The following is an 18,758-nucleotide window of genomic DNA, read 5'->3' as shown; positions in this document are numbered from 1 at the left end:
TTGTCTCCCTTTGTTCAGTTGAGATCCATTAATAAAGTTGTATACAGCACTGTTTGTCAGCGCACTCTTGTTTAAGAGCAAGTTACCCTACAAGGTAGTGATGATGTGCATGGTAGTGTATAGTTCAGAATCAGTTACATTTACTGGAGTTTACCAAGTTACAAAAACATTAACTGACCTGTAGTTAATATCAAAATATGCTCATTCATTTTAGTACTAATTTGGGAAAAAATGATGGGTATGAATAGCTGCACAGTTTAGCAAATGAAAGGCAGAGATGATGTGATTTTTCTTTTGTTGCCCTCAAATAATAATTAGTTTTTATTCTCTTTCTGTACAATCATGATTTAGATGCAAGTTTCCACTCTTATTAATCACTTTTAAACTTGTTGTTAATGGTAATAATATTGTTAAATAGCAACAGAAAACATTGTCAAAATGAAGGAAATGAATCTGCCAATTCACCATTGATCCTGCTAATGATCAGAAAGTGAGACAAGTGAGGCTGTTTTTTTTTTTTCTTCACTAGTTCAAACCAGCTGCATACTGAACAGAAAATGGGCACTTTGGGAATCCAAGGAAGGGTGAAGCAGTAAGGACCAAAAGAAAAAATTTTTTTTTTTCTAGGGCTTAATAACCTTACATGTTCATGGTACTTACCTTCATTTTGACAAGTAACACATCGTATAAGTGATGGTTTTGAGGTAGCATAAATCTTATACTGTATTTTAAAAGACAGGCTCATATTTTCCTACACACCCACCATCCATATTTAGAGCTCCCTTCTCCCAGCACTGCTGATCTATTAAAACCACATGAAAAGTAAGGCAGGTGTACTTGTGTTTGTGTATTCAGGTGTCCCTTGCCAGTAGCTATTACTGCTTTTCAATTTGTCAAGACAAGATTGCAGTGTCTTGGACATTCAAAGACTGTGAGTGTAGGCTGTACCCGAGTCATGGGTTTGTATGAAAAAATGAATTTTTTAAAATTAGATATTTGCATAGTACACTATATTAAAATAGTTTTACAAATACTAACTTAAACATTTGTCCATTTTGAAGAGGTAAGATTTTAAAATGTATTTTGGAGGGCATAATTAAAGATTGGTATTTTTTTCTTTTTTTCCAAGTGAAATTGTTCATTCCAGGTTTGTATATGATCCTGAGGTTGCTGGTGATGGAATATCAGTTGCATCGCGTCGTTGCCATTCACGAGTTGATTGTGTGGGAGCTAGCAAGGGGCTTTTCTGCGGCCTTTTAGTCTTGGTGGCATCACTCATCTGTCTCATACTTTTCTTTGTGCTAGTAAACAGAGATGAACTCAGAATGCTGGCTATTTACCTTGCTGATTGTTCACACTGTGGAATAATGTTCTTCAGTATCATCGCAATATTCATAGGTTTTGTAAGGTGAGATGATGTACAGGTACTATGTAATTTGATTTCTAACATTTTAGTTTAGCATAATCTTGAAAACAGGTTGAATTTTGTTATTTTAATTGCTGACAATGTTAAAAAAAAAAAAATATTTTAACATTAATATTCAAACTTCTAGAGTCCGCCAGTTGAAGTTCCATGGTGAACGAGAAGAGGAGTTAGATGACATTCTTTTGATGGTGTCTGCATTTGGCCTCTTCGCTTACGCCGTGTTTTCATCAGTTGCTGGATCTCTCTCAGCCTACACCAAAGAACCTAATCTACTGGTTATGGTTACTGGTATCCTCTCTGTTCTCCAGGTAAACAGTTTTCTTTAAGCTAAAAAAACACAGCAGTTGTAATCAGTTTTATTTGAATCAAAACTATAAAAATGTTAGGAAAATTTTTATTTAAAGTTCAGCATTTTATTAAACTCCATGTTAACCTTATCAAAACCTTTGTTGCCAGCTTTACAAGCTTTCCTGGTGCTTTAGGCTTTTTAACAGCAAACCAGTATATTTCAAGATACTGTACAAGTTTTTTATCCATTTTTTCCACTTTTCCATTTTTTTTAAGATATGTTGATACTATTTATCTTTGTACTACACATTTAATTTGTTCAACAGGTGATAATACAGATGGTATTCATAAAGGATACTCAGAGGCGTCAAGTGTCTTTGCCTGAACACGAGAGAACCAAGCCTGGTCGTCAGGTTGTCACGTTCCTGCTCATCTGCAATTTGACTATGTGGGTTATTTATACCTTCGAAACTCAGAAGGTGGAAGCCAATCCTGTTCAGGTGAGCTATCATACAGAGTTCATTATTTTGGATAAATGTGACTACCCTCACTGTTGAAAGTGCCATCATTTTTAATGTGTATTTGCCTTAGGAGCATTTTGATTTACCTGCAATAGATCCAGAAAATGAGCAGCTCTCTTTTTCTGCATATTTTACTGTAAATATTTGCATTTAGTTCTGTATGTACCTGTATGCACTCGCAAAATTGGAAAGGGTGTATTATTGTTCTAATATCTTCATATATTGTGCAAACCTTTTATTTTAATCATATTTAACTCAAGAAAGCATAGTAAGTTAAGTGCTTAGTTACTGTACTATGGTAGATTAGTGAATTCATGAGTGATTCTTCTAAAAAGTATCCACCTTAATAAATTCAAGGCCCATTTTGTTTATCATATTGAAGTGTTTAATAATTTGAGTGCTTCGGTAACCACCTTGTTAACCGTCACAGGCCAGCCTAAATATACAGTAACAAACCTCATGACCTGGCAAACTAAGGTCTGCCAATGAAAAAAAAAAAAAAGAACATCAGTTGAAAGAGGAAGATAAGCAAGTGTTCATGATATGAAAAAAATTACTCACAAGTTTCCTGTACTTACCACAAGAAGTTGGAAATAAATATTTCAAACCCTCTTCCACGTGGCCTCTTTACCAAGACTCTCTTAAAAATGCCAGTTAATTTTAGCAAGTTATAAATTTTCTTTTTAATATTTTTTGTATTGCAAAATTACAATTACAGCTGACATTATATACTGTAGTAAAAATAAGAACTAAAAATAGCAACATTCCCAGAGTATGTTTATGGACAAATACATAAAAGATGTACTGGAACAGGGATGTAGCACTTTCCCGCATGAAATCTGATGGGCGACTGTTATTCCTCACATCACTGAGCTGAGGTCTGAGTGTTGCCATAAGAGTTGCCTTATTGTCATGACTGGGCCATTCAAGCAAAAAGTATGTTTTCCTGCAAAAATTTTTTCAAATAGCATGGTGCAAAATAGGTTTTTGACTTGCATCATTGTCTGCATTTCATGTTTTTATGAAACTGACATCCATCAGCATGACCTAGTGCTAGCTGATATATGTTTTTGACCAGCAATCATTCTTCCAGCCCATAGAGAGGCAAAAACCTCTAGCATCCAATGATGCTCCCATATTTGAGATGTGTTTTACTGACACTACAACAGTCAGGAAATGTCAAGTTGTCTGATTTCCCCACCAAGACTTTCTAGCCACACAGTTGTATTATGACTCCCAGATACTACTGCACATGGTTTTATGAGGAAGTTAGATGAAGATTGAATTGTAGTACTTATGCTCTTTGGCTATAGCTCCTCCAAGTCAGTAAAACTTATAAAATTATAAGAAATAAAATTATAAGAAGTGGGTATTGTCAATCACCCTAGGTGTAAAAGCATCTTAATAAATGAGTTTCCCTTAAGTGCTACCGCACAGTTTTGTACAAGAATGTAATAAGAGAAATATCCTAATAAGGTTATTAGTCACAATATATCAACTATTAAGGTCATTCTCAACATTACATTGCATTAACAGTCAGTAATTTACTGCATAAACACTTTCAGTAATTTGGACATAGGCTTACATAGCTATGATTAAACTTTAGTGTAGGTTACCTATCTCAAGCCTTGGTCTAGTGCTACACATGCAGTTATATTTATATGGATACGGTGCCTCAAATACTCACTAGCCCATCCTTGGAGACACCTAAACAGTATACACCCAAGTGTCATTCACATCAACTAACCTATTCTTGAACTGACAGGTATTTGCACTATTCAGACTTCAGCTGGTAGACTTTTTCAGAGTTACTTGATTTTATATATAAAGATATTAACACAGTGGATGGTATTGAGGCTTTATAGTTTCCATCCACTGGATAAGTTTAGGTAAATAAATACCTGTGCGCTGTGATGTTTTTACCATTGATCTTCAAGTATTTTGAATGTTCCCATCACCCAACCTTTTAATTAACACTTTTCTGTAAGTTACAGGTTGAGGTTCTTTGATAGCCACTGTGCCTGCTTGATGATATCAGTTTGGTTCCTCTAGAATAAAAATGTATTTAGTTCTGCATCCATTCCCTTCTGTGTTTTAATCATATTGTGCAACCTAATGAAGTATGCATTTTGAAGGTTTAACTTTGTAACTGTTTATGTGCTCGTAACATGTGTGGTTTTATATCCTCTTGTTGGTTACCTACCTTTTGCCTCTGTAGTCAGCACTTTTTAGTTTATTGAGCAGTTAAAGTTATCAGTGACAGTGCAACAATTATTCCTGATGGTGTTGCTCAGGTTGCTGAACAGTGTAAGTTTTTACCAGACTGATTGGGTGCAGGAAAACTTTCAAATTACTTGAATGGGCCATAAATGACTTTAGGGCAACTCTTATGACAACACTCACACCTCAGGTCAGTGGTGCAAGGGATAAGTCTTCCATGTGATTTCATGGCTGAAGGTACTACATCTCCCAATCCCAGTACATCTCCTGTGTGTCCATAAATATACTAAAGAATTGTTGCTGGTTTTAGTTCTTATCTATTACGATATTTTGCGAGCTGTAATTATAAGTTTTTAAAATAAAGTACAAAAAAACAAAACATTGGAACGTATAAAAAAAGTTAAGTATATCTTAGTTTAACCAGACCACTGAGCTGGTTAACAGCTCTCCTAGGGCTGGCCCGAAGGATTAGGCTTATTTTTACTTGGCTAAGAACCTACTGGTTACCTAGCAATGGGACCTACAGCTTATTGTGGAATCCGAACCACATTATGACAAGAAATGAATTTCTATCACCAGAAATAAATTCTTCTAATTCCTCTTTGGGGGCTCGGAGAGTCGAACGCTGGGCCAACAGCGTGCCAGTCGAAAGCTCTACCACTCCTCCAAAGAGGGACTATTGGAACGTATAACTCACTAAAAGTATATCCGTATTTATTTGTCCACAAGTATGCTCGGGGATTGTTGCTGGTTTTAGTTCACTATCTTTTACGGTATTATGTGAGCTGTAGTTGTAATTTTGCAAAGTAAAATACAACAAAAATATTAGAAAGAACATGTGTAACTTGCTATAATTAGTGTCATGGTGGAGTCTGCAGGTGCGACGGATCCATCTTCTTATATGAACACATAGCTCCGAAGGACAAGATTACTGACGAGGATCTAGCCCCTGGGAGCAAGAAGAGAGCTAGGCTGGATTCAGCGGCCAATCTTCCCTGTTGTTGGAGTACCAAAGGGTGGAAGAACATGGCCAACCAGTGGCTAATAGTTCAGAGTGGCGATCCTCGTCAGCAGAGTCAGGCACCTCCCCTAGAGCCTCGTCAGTAGGGGGCGTCCTTCCTCAATTCTAGGACAAGAACAAGTTCCAAGCATTATGTACTTACATTGTTAAATTCAGTGCCATTTAAACTTTGTCCACAAGTGGCCCTTAACCAAACTGTTTGCCAAACCATCATCAAAACATCCAGTGTTGACAAATTATTCACAGATGTATCAAAAGCAAAAACTGACGATTTCTAGTGATTGAGAACAAGGCACGTGTTCATGTTTCATAAGTTTTGTAGATCTTAGAACAGCATGTTGAATGTTACATATACCTAGCACTTACCCAACAAAAACTAGTGCCAGGGAGTAGGTATGTTAGATTGTAACAAAAATTCAGCATGCTCATTTTGGATTGATGATGGGGAGTAAATTTCCATGAATTTTCAGAAATTGCTAAATGAAGGAAATCATCCTCAACGTTTCCTTGCTTTCTAATTCCTCAAATTTTGTCTGAGAAATCTCTAATATGATGGCTGGTTGTCAGCAAGTCAACACGAGGTTTCAAGCTCCTAACAAGTAACAATGGAGTATATAGGTGACATGACATTATTCCCCAAGGATTATCAAATGATGCTCTGTTCACTTAGAATGTGTGGTTAAATTTGAGTTAAGAATGCAAAGGAGACCAACGAGGCATTTGCCTGAAAGTAACGGCATCACATGTGTTATGCAACGTGACAGTGTCCAATTCTGTGCACCAATCAACAAATATGCTATAGTAATCAGCACCAAAACTAGTAAGAGTATCAGACTGAATTTGTCGGTCTCCTAATGAGGTTCTTTTCTTTTTTAACTTTATTGCAAGGTTGCCTAATCAAGAAATGCACAGGGCATTCTCCTGCTTAGTGACCAGAGCATTTATCAACAGAACTCTTTCTGGTTTGGGCATGTAGACCCCAATTTATCAGATTTGCAAGTTTATAATTTATCTTAAAAGTGGCTAACTTAATTTTAACTTGCTTTATTGGGTGTAATCCTAGGTCTGCAACTATACACAGGCATACAAATGTGCACTGTTATCCTTTGTCCAAGAAGGCCCTTGTGTTCATGTATTTCTTCTTGTGGTTAAAGTGGCAGTTGCCATGGGCAAAGCAATTTGATGGAAGGTTTTCTCACCCATTGTTGCAAACAGTTTGTATTGTAGGAGTATTTTATGCATGCCCTGGCTGTCTGGAACTTGCAGGGGGAGATGGCATAGATAGTGTTCGCATTGCAGCAGCACAAGGACGTATAGTGACAATTTTATACCTGCAGGATTTATGCCTTTGTGCCATTGCATTCCAAAAACAGTGGCTTGTCATAAGGCATACAAAAAGATTTAGTTCATTAATCTGTGCCATTCTTGCTTCATATCCGATTTAAGTAGGGCACACCTTAGCACTGTTCCCTAAAACAAAAGTAACATTGAGGGGGACCATGAGCAGTTTTATGATAGACAGCCCCTTGTGGCCATGCATAGGGCTCAAGAATGAGGTGTATACATATTATAGAATGTGGGTGCATTAAACTCAGCAAAGTTTCAAAGTTCCAAAGAATTTAAGGTTAAATGTAAGCCTAATACTGTACTTCTAGCTGGAGTCAGCGGTAACTAGTACATTACCTTTCAAAGCCTGCAATGTGTTTTTGGCTTATAATTAGGGTCTGCTCTTACCAGCGAAACTCACAATGGTTATTAAATGTACTGATTTCAATCACAAAAATTGTCTTATTAATTGTAAAAGTTCAAAGTTCATATCAAAAACCAGAACCTGCACATAATATCAATTAAAAATGTAGAAGGAACGTCTCAGTAAGAAAGCTGCAAACTGGAAAAAGTTTGTGGTTTTGAACTCTGCTCTGTTGAAGACAAACACCAGAACCTGCACACAAAATCAATTAAAAACATAGAAGGAACACCTAGATGTAGGAACAGCTGCAAACTGGAAAAAGTTTGTCTTCAACAGAGTTCCAGACCACAAACACCAGAACCTTCACACAATATCACTTAAAAACGTAGAAGGAATATCTCGGTACAAACAGCTGCAAACTGGAAAAAGTTTGTCAACAGAGCAGAGTTCCAAACCAAAATGAGATGAAGAAAGGCTGCAGTGCTCACTCAGCAGTAGGGAGGATAAATATGCACTTGATCTTAAACACTGGGGAAATTTGAACAAGTATGTAACAATATCTCAATCCATCAAGGGGGACAATCTGCAGTGGTGCTGATGCTTGTCTTCTACACACTATGGGAGAAAAAGTATGTTTACCATGCAAACAATCACGTTCAAGCAAAAAATACTTTCATAAGAAAGAGAAACAAAAATACATTGCTCAAACCCTACACTAGGGGAGTTCAGCTCCAACAATCTTGTAGACAAGTTAAGTGGATGCTGCTGTGAATGGCCATAAGCTGGCCTAAACCAGTGTTCAGAGACTTCACAGTTGCTTAACTAAATGATCATGATGAAATTACACGAATTTGAGTTGCTTTAGTAACAGTTTAACTTCTTGTTGACAATAATGCTACTCTGCAATAGGCAAGGAGAAACCCGCCATAAATATTTGGTCATCCACTAATTTATTTCATTGGTGGAAGCAGATTTTTAGGATGGTCTCGGTGCTGTTTACATACTGGAATCTCGAATCGACATGGCAATGGAATTTTTTTCTCTTCTCAGTCTTGCTTTCATCTGCATTCTTTCATATCTGTCAAAAGTAGCAGTGAGGGTGACCTCCCTGGGGGATTAGAAAGATAAGGACCATATGATGCTTTTCTAGATAAATGTACTCAATCAAAGGTGTCCTGGGCCTGAGATGTATGATGTCTGATGGACACATGCATGTCAGAATCAATAAATAGGTAAATATGCAGGGGTGTTGGTTAAATTAGGAATATGCATGATATGAATAAAAATCAGGAACATGTATAGTCAAAATGAGAAATTTTAAATAAAATGGGTAAAGACATAGGTGTTTCTTTGTTAAGGAACTGCTACAGCTGTTCACTTTAAAGAGGAGCATCAGGTTATCTAAGGCAGTGGCTTATACAAGCAAAGCACAGAATTTACATTGAAAACCTAGAACACTAAATTATATTCATTAAATCGTTTTACCAGCAAATTTTTTTTCTTCCCTTGCAGTTGGAATTCTTTGGCGAGTTACCCTGGACCATTCTGCTGCGATGCACTTTACCCCTTGCCATCTTCCATCGCTTCCATTCCACAGTGGTCTTGGCTGCCATCTGGAAGAATTCCTACAAGACCCGTATTGAATGAGGTTTACCAGGTAGGCCGCCGCCCACCACGACGGTCCACAGCATCAGTAGTTGCTTTATCCATACCAACGGAGTGGCCCGTGGGGTCCCAGACAACACACCCCCGGAGCTGGAACCTATGCTTCACACACCCACAAGTCCCCCACCAGCCCTGGATCAACGCTCAGAACATAAAGTTTCTCTCTTCAGTATCATTTAAAGTGTATTTCAGTCAGTGGTCCAGCAAGATGCTATTTGGAGTATTTACACTAATATAACAAGTGAACTTTCATCAAAACAGGGTTAGCTACACAATATTGAAGTTGTTCCACATCAAAATGTGCCATTCATAATGGAGAATATTATCAGTACAAGCAGCAATGATGCTATGGACAGTTATTTCTTAATATTGTATTAGGTGTTATTCAAGAGCAGTTTCCTGCATTTCATTGAAGGAAATTTCAGTGTTTTCATGTGAAGATTGCTATATTGGATTTACAGTACTATGTTTCTTAAATCAGTGATCAGTATTTCCGGTGTAACTGTGTGTGAAGGCTACCAGACTGTGTTGTAAGTTTTAAGCCTCAATGCTGTAAATACTGTAGATGCTTACCCCAAGCTATAATAAATAAGTCAGGCAACTGCTTTTTGTTATCTTCAGTGATAGCGTCATTTAGGCTAAGTCACATGGAGAACTCACCTACCCTTTGCTCGTGGGTCCTGATCAGGCTTTTTTTACCACTTTTGCAAATTTATGCTGGTCAAATTAAACCTGTGCATGGTGTACTACATTTTACTTGCTTTTAGGATAAAATTGTATTGAATTTGTAAGACAAGGAAAAAAATCAGCTGGTCGAGATCCACCAAATAAATGTGTTCAGAATGAGTCTCCGGCAGTTACAAAAGTCAAGTTTTCCCCTCCCTATCCTTCTTTCCAGTTTTTGTAAATATAAGGCTCACTTCATGATGTGTTTATCCAGCAGCACTTTTCCCCTGCCCATTGATTCCTTTTCCTGGTTATGTTTACCAATAGAAGCTAGGACTCCTGCTGCAGTAGGAAAGCATTTTTGTAACAGTGGCTGCTTTTTGTAAATACCATATAGCTGTCTTGCTGTGTGTTTGACCCATCTCTTTCTCCATAGTACATGATTTAATGGTAATTGTGCAAAGTGGAAGACTTTTTCTTTAAGATGTCCATTTTATATTCAAATGGAAAAGTTGTAGTGTGAGCTTAAGTCACACTGTACCTGATGTGATTACTACAGTACTAATAATTTATACCATACTCCTAAGGCAATGGAGATTGCATGACACTGCAGTAGTTCATCAGGTGCACAAATCTTTATTAATGATCATTTGTATGAGGTGTGTGTCCATTGTACCTGTCCCTTATTAGGCAAGAGCTACCAAGAGTGTATTGAATATCAAAGTTATCATTTATTAAAAATTTATTAAAATATGAAGACAGTGCATGCAAGCCCTATTTTCTATTGATTATCGAGGTATAGAATATATTTTTGGCCCCCTTATTTCTCTCTAGCTGATAGCTTAAACAAATCTCTTGATGAGAATGTGAGTATTGACCATTTAAAATACGTACAATATACAGTATTGTGCATTTCACATTTTGGGGTTTGGAAACACGACAATAAGTAGGATGACCTGTAGCAAAGTTTTACATGACTTTTGCATTTTTTGAATATGCGTAATTTTGTATTCACGAGCAAGTCACAAACCGGACTGTTCTCATTTTGCAAAGACTTGTAGCCATGACTAGTAGCTCTTTTGTGCGTGGCAAGCCTCTTGTGAATTTCATCTGGAGCAAGTCTTCATGCTGTGTTATACAAGAACTGTGGTCTGGAATACACTGCTGTGTCTTTAATGTACCATTACCAAACTGGTATTGCTTCATTTTACAAATTTTTCACTGCCATATACTAAAAGAAAAGATACTACCCAGCATCGCCTCAAAGAATTTGCCTGGTTGTGATCAGTCGCCAAAGGGGACCATTTTTTTTCCTCCAGGTTTATGGATGCTTACTCATCGAACAATTCATGGATAATTGAAGACACAGTAGACAGACCACTTACTATGTTTACTGCATTAAATATAAATGTTCGTACCATGCTCTGGCTTTCTATAACCTTAATTTTTGTGTACTTCATACAAATTTTAAATAAAATGAGCATTTTAAACAAATTTAATAATTATAAGTATTGATCTGAAAACTTCAAATGTAGAAACTGTTAAAGTGATAGTAAAAGCTTTCAAATATAGGAATTGTTTTACCAAATTTAGGAATTGTTATGCACAATCTTGGTCTTCAGGCATCTTTTTAGTGATGGAAGAGTCTGAGGTTGGAGTGAACCAGCACAATGTTGTGTTCATCACAAGCATCAATCACAACACTGTCATTTGTTGAACCAGCTGGACTTACGATGTAATCCACACCACTCTGTAAATGAAAGTGCAAAATAGAGTTATGGTACCTAAATTGGAAGGAAAATTTCCATATAAAAATTTAAAGTATGAATTTTGAAAATGAACTATAAAACCAATTACAATACCTTTAAATGAAAAAAAAAAAAAAACACTTCAACCCTCATTTCTTTTGAATTGACCTAGACCAAAAAACCAAAGGCAATATGACTGGGTCTTAAGTTTCAATAAAATATTTGTTCCTGCTGAAATACAAACCATCACCTTTCATAGAGGAATATTCCTCAGCAAGAGCTGTGAATCAACTGAAACTTGGTGTCAGGGTAGGTGAGGTGGGGTGGGGGTTACACTCAACTGCCATTACTAGGCACTTTTTCTTCAGCTGATATGTGTGTGTGTGTGTGTTTTTTTTTTTTTTCCTTTGAACAACCAAGCTGATCAACTTGCTAAGTCAGCAGTCACCTCTCCAGAACCAAGATGATGCCTACTACCATACAGGGATGCATTTCCCTTTGTATGCCAGAGAATGGAAAACCTTTGGCAATCCCATTTGGAAAATACTGAAACAAACCAGATGTGCAGTATTACATCATTATATCTCCTTGGTCATATCCCTACATGCCAAGGAAATTATAAAATTTGTGCAGGCTACGGATTGAACATACAAGACTCACTCATGGGTTCTTAATGTCATATGAAAACCCTTGATTCTGTGACAACTGTACTGTCCCCTTGACAGACATTTGCTGGTCGAATATACCAGTCTTGGGGATCTAAGACATAGGTTCCTCTCTTGTCTCTTGGGGATGTGTACATATGTAGTATGTGTGCATGTATGTGCAACATACATTTTTACATATATGATTATATACTAAAATGTGTAGATATTTCTTATATAAGGAACTTTCCTCAAACTAATTATTTTTAGTCAATTTCCTTACGGCATCAATAACCTAGATGTTGCGACACCAGTTTTAGTGACCATAAATCAGTCTCGTGAGAGGTTTACAATTCTGAAGATAGGCAACCAGCCCACGCTCTACAACAGTGCTGAGCAATTCCCAGGTGAGATAGTGACACTTTCGTTCAACTGTTTTGCTGGAGTACAGACCGTCATTTCCATTGATATTCCCAGTAATCCACCTTTTGCTGCCATTTAAACCAAGAAACTCACTGCTGTTGAATCTCTCTAAGTGACTGTCTTGCTTGCGATGATACCCCTACAGTACTGTGTACAGCCTCAACTCCTCTGACACCACTTCCTCAGTAGAATAAAACTTTTAGTCTGAATTTGAAGAAACATGAGAGCATCTACTTGTCGAGAGCTTCCTCCTCTTCGACAAGTCTTCTAATGCAGCCAAGACAGTAAGACTTGTGGGCAGGAAAAGGTGAAGAAACGCAAGCACTTATCTTCTTCCTTTTCCCCCTCCATGTCATCAAGCTCCTCTTCCTCCTTATCTCCTTCTGCCTCCTCTTCTAAGGGGTCAGTGAGCATGCTGTGTACCCTGAGTCTTCCTGGGTTTTCTCAAACAGAAGAACTGTCCACAACTCACACATCTACACTTCTCACAAGGCATGTGGGTAGAGTTAGCAATACCTTCTTGCTCAGTGCATGTGCATTCTTCAGACTGGGCATGAGCAGACAGGAGGATCACAAATGACAGGCCACAATTTTACGATAAACTGCAGGACCATGCAGATAACCAGGTACTGTACCTCTGAAAATCTTCACTTAATGTGTACCAGGGGGAAGTCAGCCACCTTCTGTGATTATCATAGAAGGGGTCTCTCCCTAGTCAGAGATTCTGTTTAGTGGGATCGTGGACTTCCCTACTACCTTCGTCAAAACTTCAATTTCTATGGTCAATGAAATATACCATTTATTTTCTAAATTTTAGTAATTTTATGGGCTCCTTATATTTCATAATATACATATATATATATATATATATATATATTTCTGGATCGGGGTCCCGTGTCACCCGGTGAAATAGTCCATTCAGCACTTATTTCTAGGTAATTCCGTTGCTAGATACCAGAGAAAGCTAAATGAAATGCTGGAGTTACTACCCCCAGAGCGAGCTCCACTAGATGGAGTCGTGTATGGAAAAAGGGTGAACTACAAAACACGGAACCTTATCCTATAGAGATTCCCAATGTCAAAAGTCCCAACGAGAGAGGTGCCGATACAAGCCCATGCACTACTCATGGGACTGTATACAAGGCAACACTAGCCGCATTCCATGTTAGCACCCACCTCACTAGAATGAAGTTTATCAAGGAGGGAGAGAATGAAAAAAAACAGGGGTGGGTCACCGGGTGATATCGGGCCCCTCTCAGAAATAGATTTTCCTTTGTCAAAATCCTTTTTCTGGATCGGGTCCCGTGTCACCCGGTGAAATAGTAACAGAGAAATAAACATCATTCTTATGCTATTAAAGACTTAAATAGAAATGTTGAAAACTAGGAGAATTCTACCCTGAACATTAGTAAGGTCCTCTAAGTTCATGTAATGAAAATAATGTAAGTGGTCACCGTCTAAGATCATGAGCTTAGAATAGCACCTGAATAGGCTTGTATTAAGAAAATACTTCCTGTCTAATAGCAGACCCAATGACAGTGCCCCCTTTTTTTTTTTTTTAAAGGAGAGGACCTGACAAAATTGCGAGGGCCTGTCTAAAAGCCTGCAAGAAGAAAACTGGACACAGAAACAGACCTTGTAAAAGGGGGAGTACTTTCCAAGGTGACCACCAAAAATGAGGACCTTCAATTGAGGATAGAAAGTTAGGTGAGGAATTCACAACACTACCCTGATGAGGGGAAACCAAACTGATTGGTTCCGCCAGACAGGGCAGACAGTACAGGAAAACCAACACTAGGAGCTAAGCTGATTAAAAATTTTTGGGACTTCCTTAACAAGGAAAGGTAAGAACAAGATGATTGTTGGTTACGAAGCTAACTCCGATACATTACTCAAAGACCAGGAAACCGAATGTGGACGGAGTACTGTTCTTAGACGAACACAGACCTTAGGGATGAAAGTTAAGGGCCTGTGAGTCTGGTTCCAACAAAACACTTTCCTCGAGGCCAATGCGGCGCATCAGTACTGTAGCTTCAAAACTATGTGAAGAGTGCTAGTTACTTAACTGCAGAACCATACTGCAGTAGAGTAGGATCCTTTAACTGATTTCAGGAAAACAGTAATAACAGGACCAATATCAGTTTCCTCCTAAACTGTAAGATTCACAAAGACCACAAAGCCAGGACATCAGAGTTTGAGGGGCTGACGCAGGCTGAGTGTATACCAGACGGGACAGCTTGATAGTTTGTGGCTGAATTGGGTTGCAAACAGACCTACTTCCAGGCCCAGGAAAAGGTCACAAGACTACCTGAATGACGCTCCGCCTAAGGACTATTCCGACACCAGGGGAGGCCCTGGATAGGGAAAAAGCAGTGACCTTTAGGACCCCTACGAGAAGGGTGGTAGACAGAGGCACCTCGTCTGTTGGTTATGGAGAAGAATGAACCATAACCTGAACGGCAATTCGAGTCCAAAACCACTTGTTTACGCAGCGCACTATTGCTGTTTTGTTCAGAACCAGCCTAAAAGGAAACCTCTTGGGGAAGAAGTTTCCCAAGGACAGGAAGACTGTCACCGCCTCCAAAGCGTTGATATGGAACTGCCGAACGTGACTGACTAAGTACCATGTACTTCATTGGGCCAAAAATATCCACCTCACCCGCCCAGAGAGGTGACGGTGTGGAATACTGAGGCCGGAGGGGAAAGCTGGGAGGAACTGACTTCGTAAGCACTTGACAGTTGTGCAAGGCTGGAGGCCACTATTCAAGCAGGAGGAATCAAGGAGACACGTCCCTGACTCCACCATACCCCGTCATAAACTCCAGCTTTGACTTCAGAAGGAGAACCATCACTGAAGCAAACTGGAGAAAACCCAGGACCTTTTCTTGGGCACGGGAGAGGTATGCTTGAGATGATGAAATGATAGGATGTCCTTGCTATCTCTTTCCACTTCCACTGGATTCATAACTACGGAAGGCTACCCTCCTGAATCAGGTGGGATTCCTTCCTGGTTACTTAGAAGCCCAAAGACTCTAGAAACCGATTATAATGACCGGCGCCCTCAGGCAATTCCCGACGCTGGGTGCCCAAATGAGCCAGGCAACTAGATATGCAGCTAGCATACCCTCCTAATACCGGAGCTGTTGAACTATGGTATTATTCAAACTGGCAAAGACTCTGGAGCAGCATTGAGGAGGGCATGAACCTGAAGGGGTACGCCTGCTCCCCGAGTCTGAATCCCAAGAAGGGATAGGACCTTTCTGCAACCAAGATGTGAAAGGAAGCGTCGGAAAGGTCTATAGAGGTGGTTACGGCTCCACGGCGCAGTAGGATCCGAACCCACAAGACTGTAAGCAACCGAGACTTGCCGCATGAATAAGGAAAACAAACGGGACACGCCCGGAAAAATTTTCCAGTGGAAGGGAACTTCCTTGGCAGACTGAAAAAGCCTGACAGGCCATTCACAAAGACCCCCAGAACTCTGGCCGGAGGCTGATTGAACCTGATTGGGGGGGGAACAACAGTCCAGCTCCACCCCGGGCCCTGATAACTATACTCTGGGCCCAGGAACTGAAGTTCCAGTGGCCCCGAAAATGGTACAGCCTCCCACCCATATGAGAAATACTACAGGGAGGAGGCTTGATTGCCTCCCGTGAAGCAAATGCCTTCCCAATTTCTCGGAGAGGAGTAGGATGCATCCCTGCTCCTATGATAACCCCGAGGGTCAGAGCCTCTGGCCAAATGTCTAGTGAAAATTCTTTTCTTAGGTTTTCGTATGAAGCAAAGAAAACTCCGGCGGGCACGTGGGGGAGGCAGAGACACACGGGGGTGTTACAAGGGGCTGATGTGTTGGCTGAACCCGCACACATCGAGGTGGAGGCTGGGAGTGAGAACTGACGGCTGTCTAGGGGCAGAGACCTGAAGAGCCTGCACCACCGCCTGAGCAGGGGGGGCTCTTGAACTACATGAACTTCTTGCCGGACTTGGGACAGGTCCCGGCAAGATCAGACCGCTTCTCTCGTAGGGTAGACACCCATGAGAACGGAGGCTCTGGGTAACAATAGTAGCCCCCCAGACGGGCAGTAACAACGCCCACCTGGGGAAAAGATTAATTCTCCAGGTGAAACTGTTCATAAGATTTTTCAGCTCAAGGCGGAACGGGCAAGCCTGACTTACACCTGTTTCAGCTTCCGAAAATTGACTCGAAGCTTAGGAGCTGTACGCTGAATAAATTAGAAGCGTAGTCCGGGGTTAGAAGATTAACTGTGAATGTATCTGTGATATCTGTCTCCCGGAAATGCCTCAGCGATACATTTTCAAAACAAGCCTGTTGATAAGAGGGGCTACATTCGGAGCACAAGGGGTAGAAACAGGGCTCTCAAAGAGAGCACGGTAAGACCCCACAGCTGGCGTGAACTTGGGATTCTCCGCCTGCCACTCCGTTAGAGTTCTCAGGAGACGATGTGTCCAGCCCCTAGCTGAGGGCTCACTTATGGATCCTGCCAGACATATGCCATGCCTGTTCTGACAGTTTGGTAAAACCGGATAAGAGGATACCAGACCGGAAGGGAAGAAATGCCCTTCCACCAACCTCCGTGTGCCCACACCTCCGACAGGAGGGTGCCTTCATGCTGGGAAGCATAAAGGAAGGCACCAAGATTCCCAGACTGGAGGGGAAAAGAGGTGGAGATGTCCGAACGATAGAATTCGGAACGGAGCAGGACTTAACAGGTGATCCATTGACAATGAGTCTTGAGATTAATCACTTGGGATTTAAGCTCCTGGAAAAGGGAAGGCATGGACCATGAGGTAGATAGTTTAATAGGTTGACAATGACCCTCAAATCGAGCTCCTTATAAGGAGACCCGTAAAAAAAGTTTTCAACAAAGGAAGAAGGGGGTAACCGCTTTGCTTTGCTTGGGGCCGTGTCCCTTTCCAGAAGACGAGGCCAAACTCAGAGATGGCACCGGATTAGAGATCCGAGACGTCCTTGAGGGGCCCCGGAGCGGGTCTTCTTGGTTTAAAAAAAATTTTTTTTTTTTTTTTTGACTTCACCTTAGGGACGGTAGACCAGGAACCGTCGAAAAAGGGATGAGAAGGTAACGAATCCCCTAAAGGAAAAGTTTGCCTCACCTAATTCGAGCTAAGCGGAAAAGGTTTGCTTCAATTATTCCCGCACCTACTTATCGCTCCGGGGACGATGTTCACAGGTCCGAGAACGAGACAGAAGGCCGCAACGTCTTCAGAAAACTCTCCGTAAACAATTAACTTGAAGCGAAAGAGTTACGAGACTTGCGCCGGCCTCAGGAGGGGGAAAATTAGGACCCCAGACACCGGAGGAACAACTATTAATAAGTTATATAAGACGGAGTTTGGCGAAGGAAAAACCGATAGGTGTATATGAAACCTACCAATTTATCGAGAATCTCGCCCGGAAACGGAGTTTGGCGGAGGAAATCGATAGGCGTATATGAAACCTACCGATCCACCGAGAATCTCGCCCGGAGAGAGCCCAAACACCGAAAGATTAACTATTAATAAGCCACAAGAGGCGGAGAACCGATAGGTTTATATGAAACCTACCGAATTAACGAGAATCCCGCCGGAGACGGAGTTTACGGAGTGAAATCGATAGGCGTATATGTGAAACCTACCGATTTATCGCCGAAAGAGCGACTATTAATAAGCCACATGAGGCGGAGCTTGACGGAGGTAAAACCGACAAGTATATATGAAACCTCACGGATTCATCAAGTAGCCTGCTCGGGAGAGCATAGCGCATAACGCAATCTGCCGGGTGCCAAACGACTAATAATAAGCCAAAGGAGGCGGCGTTTGGCGATAAAACCGACTGGTATAAATAAAACCCACGGATTCATCAAGTAGCCTGCTCGGAGAGAGCATAGTGTACTTTACAACCTTCCGAGTGAAGAATAAGTCACATGAGGCGGAGTTTGGCGGAGACAAAACCGACAGGTATATATAAAACCCTACGGGTTCATCAAGAAGTCTGCTCGAGGAGAGCATAGCATTCTTCATAACCTTCCGTGCCAAACTATAAATCCAAAACAGACTGCGCACCAGAATGGGAGCTATAGACTCCGTGACTGCTGGTTTGTTGCAGGATAGCGGAGCATTCCTGCACTTGACAAAACCAGCCAAAAACGTATGAGAAAAGGGCATGCTGGAACGGATGCGGAGCAGAGTACCAGTAGCAGCCATAGCCTAGTCAGACCAGGAAAACCCCGGAGAAAACCGGAGAGAAACCAGGCTAACAGGACAAAACTCATAGACATAAAAACAGAGTCAATGGAACATTCCAAAGCGATCATGTTTGAATAAAATGTGGGAAGGTTATGAACTGTTCAGAAGTGGGCGCACTCCGAGCCAAGAGAGGAAAAACCCCGGAGGAGGATATCCTGAACGGTGATAGCGGTGGGGAATAA

The 18,758-nt window shown here is 40.6% G+C and overlaps 2 protein-coding genes across 17 annotated transcripts in view; one reads left to right on the top strand and one right to left on the bottom strand.

Moving 5' to 3' along the window:
- Window positions 1-10,919, top strand: part of OtopLa (Otopetrin-like a) — a 491,407-nt gene extending 480,488 nt beyond the window's left edge. For 10 of the 16 annotated variants that reach the window (XM_067124087.1, XM_067124086.1, XM_067124089.1 and 7 more), the window contains 4 exons: window positions 1,148-1,408; window positions 1,554-1,734; window positions 2,041-2,214; window positions 8,679-10,919. In XM_067124087.1, the coding sequence (XP_066980188.1) occupies window positions 1,148-1,408; window positions 1,554-1,734; window positions 2,041-2,214; window positions 8,679-8,813 (751 nt within the window). In that variant the 3' untranslated portion in view covers window positions 8,814-10,919. Of the gene's footprint in view, window positions 1-1,129; window positions 1,409-1,553; window positions 1,735-2,040; window positions 2,215-8,678 lie in introns of all 16 variants that reach the window. The other 6 variants (XM_067124085.1, XM_067124076.1, XM_067124075.1 and 3 more) reach the window with 1 other exon arrangement.
- LOC136850511 (bifunctional purine biosynthesis protein ATIC) overlaps window positions 10,869-18,758 on the bottom strand; it is a 66,230-nt gene continuing 58,340 nt past the window's right edge. The window contains exon 13 of the mRNA XM_067124092.1: window positions 10,869-11,247. Coding sequence (XP_066980193.1) covers window positions 11,128-11,247 — 120 coding nt within the window. The 3' untranslated portion in view covers window positions 10,869-11,127. The remainder of the gene's footprint in view (window positions 11,248-18,758) is intronic.

Source organism: Macrobrachium rosenbergii, chromosome 22, assembly GCF_040412425.1.
Source record: "Macrobrachium rosenbergii isolate ZJJX-2024 chromosome 22, ASM4041242v1, whole genome shotgun sequence".
Taxonomy (NCBI): domain Eukaryota; kingdom Metazoa; phylum Arthropoda; class Malacostraca; order Decapoda; family Palaemonidae; genus Macrobrachium; species Macrobrachium rosenbergii.
This window is presented reverse-complemented; position numbering and strand designations above follow the sequence as displayed.